Source organism: Trachurus trachurus, assembly GCF_905171665.1.
Source record: "Trachurus trachurus genome assembly, chromosome: 11".
NCBI lineage: Eukaryota > Metazoa > Chordata > Actinopteri > Carangiformes > Carangidae > Trachurus > Trachurus trachurus.
In genome coordinates, this window is record NC_139904.1 from 21189770 (window position 1) to 21195769 (window position 6000).

Sequence of the window (6000 nt, forward strand, 5' to 3'; positions counted from 1 at the left end):
TGGCTGTACAGTTCCAAAATGGTTTTATGTATTACTACTGTCAGCAAACACAAAAATAAAGATCTCATTCTCTGAGATACCAAAATATATAGTTACATCTAATGTATGAGTTTCTTTCAGTTTATTGTCTTAACACAGTCATTGGCTTCTTGAGATATGAAATGAGGACGATTTCCCCAATCCAACACAAAAGTATATGATGCAGATTTTGGGGTGTCATTTATAGGATCGTTGTATATCGCCTTAACATCAAACCAAAATTACATACAGCAGCTCTATGTGTAATGAGCACTGGTACCTGCTCAAGCTGTCACCACTACTCTGCTGTGTGCTATGTGAAGGTTCATAAACCAGGTGCCACGGATAATCCTCACTTTTCCGTGTGAATGCACCTACTGAATGTTAATGAATCTAATTTCAATAATTCAAATGCAGAGAGTGATATTTTCAATCTTTATTCAGTCCAGTTAGTCTCAACAGACCCTGACACCTTCCCAGTCCTTACCACCCAAAAAAAAAAAAAAAAAAAAAGATAAAGAAAACCAGGAACAAACAAACCTCGGACAGTGAGAGCTTTTCTGCAAAATTTGGCATATGTATATTGCATTATTACAGTTTTACAAACAAATGTACAACAAATACATCATAAATAGACTCTTATTGTGAGACAGTGAGGAGCCAGCTTGCATGGGATTTTTTCTTCTTTTTCTCTTGTGCCCGTATGGAGGGAGCGACTCGGCTCTCTTTACGAGGAGTACTCGTACTCCTCTGCGCTGCGGCGGCCAAAGTCCATCCAGCCCAAGTAGTCCCTGTCTGCTATCCGGTGGTTGGCACTGCCTCTGCTGTTCGCTGTGGAGTTTCTGCGCACAGAGCCTGGGGAGGGATGGAGGCAGGGAGAGAAGGAGTGGGTGGAGGAGGAACAGAGCAGGGAGGGAAATTAGTATTCTTCAGAGAACAGAGGACAAGAAGGATCGAGAGAGAGAGAGGCTGAAAACTTCCCTGGCTCGTGGCCCCACTTTTGGTTTGTTTCTGCAGTTTAAAATAGAAGTCGCAGACGAACATGGTGCCCTCGATTCATTTACAGATCCTGACGACTAAAGCCTGACTGCTGCATTGGAAGTGTTATTATGTTATTGCAGCTGTAATGTGTCAGTTTGGACACAAATGATGCGATCACAAACTCAGCAGCACGTTGGCTTCCTGCTCTGGAACTGAGTTTTAGTGAGTGATGCCTTTAATATAAAAAAAAACAAAACAAGTTTCATCACTTTTGCAGTTTTCAGAAGAAATTTTCAGAAGTTACTTCACTTTGTCACCAAATTATACTTTTCACAGTTGAGCGTTCATGCCTTCCAGAGGAAGAGGAGCTGGTCATATTGGAAACTTGACTCTGCACAGCTGACGGCTGATGATGTTTAGTTGCTGTGATGATTCTCAGTTTTAAAGATTTCTGTTGTTTTTATTTGATTTTTTCCCCCCTCTTTTGCTGTGAAGCTGGTTCGCTTTGAGAGACTTTAATTGCCCACTAATGGATCTGTCCTCTCTTTCTCATTATTTCTCTCTCTCTCTCACTTACAGACATCCCACACACACATACATACAGAGAGAGAGAGAGAGAGAGAGAGAGAGAGAGAGAGAGAGAGAGAGAGAGAGAGAGAGAGAGAGAGAGAGAGAGAGAGAGAGAGAGAGAGAGAGAGAGAACACCACAAAGAAGAGGATGGTCCAACAACAGCTGGACCTTAGGTCCTTAGGTTGACAACATACTATTACCCTCCCTTCCTTTGTGTGTCCATGCCTGTGTGTGTGTGAGAATGTGTTAATACCCCTGAAGTGATCGATGTACTGTAATTTTACCCCGTACACACACACACATACACACACTCTGACCTCCAGCCTTGTAATTACCAAAAAAACGTTTTAACACAAGTGAGGAGAAGGATTGCTGCTATTATTTGGTAATCAATTGAGCGCTAGCAGAGATGCTGTTTTCACTCCACCTACAGCCTCCTACGCAACACACACACACGCACACACACACACACACGCACGCACACACACACACACACAGTGCTTCAGTTCCCTGGTGTGCTGAGAAGATTGGCCGCAGAAGGCTCGACAACGACACCTCCTACACTGAAACATGCAAGTGAACAGCGAGCACACAAGCACCTAGACACCACACACACACAGACACACACAGACACATACACATACATTACATTACACACCGATGTCAGCGTGACTTTTGACACACTTTGCTGTCTGACTGACTGAACATGCAGTTTCTGTTTTACATTTTTCTCTTTTCTTAAGTTTTACTGTAAACTGGAGATTTTACGACAGCAGCACATCAGTTTCACAGCCTGGATATGTGAATATGCAAAAGATACATATTAGTGTCACGAAACAATCTCACCTATTTCTTCAACGTGTTGGCAGTGAATGAATCCTGAAAGTGACTCACTCTGATTTGTAAATCGCTGACTGTTGAAGTTGTTTTTTTCCCCCAATCTAATCCCATGTTGCAGTCTGTCTCTTCTTCTGGGACAATATTTCAGTCCGTTCAAATTCTTCTGCAGAGAGACCCCATGCATGTGGACACACAAGGAGTCACATTCAGTAGCGTCAAGCCAAGCTGAAAATGCAGATCCCGACATCGTGTGTAAGTGTGTGTGTGTGTGTGTGTGTGTGTGTTGTGCACTGTGGATTCTCCTCGGCCAGAGAGATCAGAGCACTGAGCATGAGGAGCTCAGACAGGATTGAGGTTTTGTTTTCTCTGTTAGAGAAAAAAAAGACAGAGAGAAGAGAAGAGAAGAGAAGAGAAGAGAAGAGAAGAGAAGAGAAGAGAAGAGAAGAGAAGAGAAGAGAAGCGTCTGGGGAATCAGACGAGGAGAAAAAAGTGAAATAAGCTGGCACGAGGAGAATGGCCGGAAGGCTGCGAACACTAATACACGCTCTTTCAAACCACAAAAGCTTTTCAGAGCCACTAATTCATTTTACAAAGCTGCCGGCGCTGATTCCAGTCATTAGCTGGACCGAGGGGAGGAGGAGGATGGCAGGGAAAAGCACTTGTCTCTGAAAATGAATCTTTCTTGTAAATATTGTTGTTTATGAAGCTGTTTTCTTTATAATCTAACTCACTCATCCCTTCATAGAGTTTGCAGGCACTAAATACAAGAAAACTAGATCCAGAGAAATACTACCCTACACACACACACACCTTTCCTGGAGGAGATGAGTCTTGCCAGCAGCTCACTGAGGTTGGCCCGGGAGTCTGCATCGTCCTCAGCCAGAGGAAGAGCCTTCAGCTGGGGGGCAGAGCGGCTGTGTCGGGGCTGGAGTTCTCCCAAGGTGTGGATGTCGGAGTCGAGGAGAGCTGCTCACACACACACACACACACACAGAGTGGGAAGAACAGGTGTCAGCTATGAAAACTCACAGTGATATTATAATGCACCTGTTTGCTGCAGGCTTGTTCTTGCATGTACTGTACCTTCAGAAGGAGCAGACACGGAGCGCTGACCCTCGTCCACGGGCGGCGAGGAGAAGGGGAGCCCCAAACAGCTCGTACATAGGACTGCCAGCACAACACACACACACAGCCCTGCAGTCATCTGAAACACACACACACACAGCAAAATGAAATGACAGAAAGAGAGAGAGTGAGAGAGAGAGGCGGGGGTTAACAATCAGAGATGAAGTCCAGTCTGAGTTCACAGCTCAGTTCTCAGGCGTCTCCTGACTCAACAGTCGACTTCCACGGTCACAAACTACAACTGAGAGCGTCTGGCAGACACCTGTTCCTTCACAGCTAATAATCACTGACTGCAAAAAAAAAAAAAAAAAAAAAAGGCGCGTGAATCAGAGCAGCGTATTCACACTGTGGCTCACGGGGCACAGCGCACAAACGCAACAGCTCTGTCGCTGTAGCTGCTGCTGCTGGACACTCACATCCTGGGCTCAGGGTTTCAGCAGGGCAGACTGAACCTTATTGTCAACGCAGAAGGAATTTCTCATTTCCTTTTTGGTCTCAGGACTCATCTTTGGAAATGAACTCTCAAAAGAGAATGAGGGGAAGCAAAGCATAATTAAATCATTTCTAATCTGACCCTTCCAGTTTATCAGTAAACATATCAGTACAATACAACCCTGCTGTAAATAACATCTACATTTATCCAGTAGTATCTATTATTTATATTTATTTGCACTACCAACTGACCACCTTAATCCACCTGCCACTTTACTTATCTGTTGTATTATGTTATTGCTCAATTGTTGCTGTCTCATTCTGTATGTCTTTTTTATATGTGTACAAGTGAGTGCATAAACCAAAGTCAATTCCTTGTGTGTCTGCACATAATAAATCTGATTCTGAGCAAATGTGATGTATTCACACAAATATAGATTATGTAAAAAAAATAAATAAATAAAAAAAAAATCTAAACAGAAAACACATTTTCTTATCTTCTTTGCCTCAATGTGTTTTAGGAGAAATTTCCTCTGTGTTGGATCCAATGAAGAAAAAGAAAAAAAAATTACATTTTGAAAATAATCTCATTAAATCGTATAAATCTTTGCTTGATCAAATTCTAAAAAGAAAAAGTGGTTGTCTTACCTTGAGAAAAGAGGTTCAGCGTGTTAGAGGAGTGTGTGAGAGAGAGGAGAGCACTTCTATGCTGAGTGGGAAGGATGTCCCTTTTATACTCCCCGCGCTCTGCGCGTGTGTGTGTGTCTGCTCCCTCAGTGTACATCCTGTGTTTTCTCTTCCTCTGTGTGTTTTTGCAGCTAATGTGAGTGTATTTGTTACAACCTCAACGATTGAACGGCGTGCTTCATTTTTTATTGTCTGTTTGCTCATCATTAAAGTCAGCACGAGGAGCTGCCTGGTTGACATGCATTAACTAGGTGTGTGTGTGTGTGTGTGTGTGTGTGTGTGTGTGTGTGTGTGTGTGTGTGTGTGTGTGTGTGTGTGTGTGTGTGTGTGTGTGTGTGTGTGTGTGTGTGTGTGTGTGTGCGTGTGTGTGCGTGTGTGTGTTTGTGTGCGTGTGTGTTCTGTACACACCTGGATCCAAAATATAGTAATGTTTTATTTTTGTATATTAGTGTATTCTGATCTGTATCTTTGTAAATGATCCACGCTGTATGTGTGTGTGTGTGTGTGTGTGTGTGTGTGTGTGTGTGTGTGTGTGTGTGTGTGTGTGTGTGTGTGTGTGTGTGGGTGATGAGGAGGATGGCAGTGCGGTCAGGCATGTGTGGGCGTGTGTATTTGTACACACCCACGCGTGCATTAGATGTCAGCGGATGTTCACACTTAAAAAGTAGCAGAAGCAGAGAGGAGAATTTTAAAGTGAGACATCTTCACCATCTCCACACTGTCTTTCACCCCGTCCCCGTCTCTCTCTCTCTCTCTCTCTCTTTAACTACGCAGGATTTACCAGTCTCATCGATCACACAGGTGGAGCAAATCAATCAGCCGGGGTCAATAGCCATTGATAAGCTGTTGTGAGTTAATGGTTTTTATTAATGAGGCCGACAGCTTCTTTGCTGCGTGATGGGATCACGCTGCCACAGCCGTGTTTTACCTGCTGAGATAATGTGGACAAGAAAGTGTAGCATGAGTGAGGCTGTTAACTAACGCTATGGTCCACAGGGGAGTCACACACGTCCTTTTACTGCTGGAGCAGGAGAGATGAATGAATGACAGCTCAGAGAGTGTGAAGCTGCTCTTATGGCCCAGTCATTACAAACTCTTTCTGTGCAGACACATAACTTTATTTTAAATTCAAGTGGAGATACCAGCAGTGTCGGACTGAATTAATGTGCAATGAATGATGAATGATGAATACGTCTCAATATTTCTATATTGTTTTATTTATTTATTTACTTCTTTTATAATTCATTTGGACATACTGATAAATCCATTATATATAATACGAGACATATGCGCTATCAAGAGTGATATTCCCATATTGCTTTTAACAATGCTATTATTAACTATAA

General features: G+C 43.0%; 1 protein-coding gene across 1 annotated transcript; it reads right to left on the minus strand.

The window, feature by feature from the left end:
* Positions 1-745: 745 nt before the first annotated feature.
* On the minus strand, positions 746-3614 carry LOC310993363 (cholecystokinin-like; the record flags this gene model as incomplete). The annotated part of the gene is made up of 3 exons (XM_083981694.1): positions 746-873; positions 3221-3376; positions 3494-3614. The coding sequence occupies 3 exons, from the start codon at positions 3612-3614 to the stop codon at positions 746-748; spliced, it is 405 nt and encodes a 134-aa protein (XP_083837820.1).
* Positions 3615-6000: the final 2386 nt, after the last annotated feature.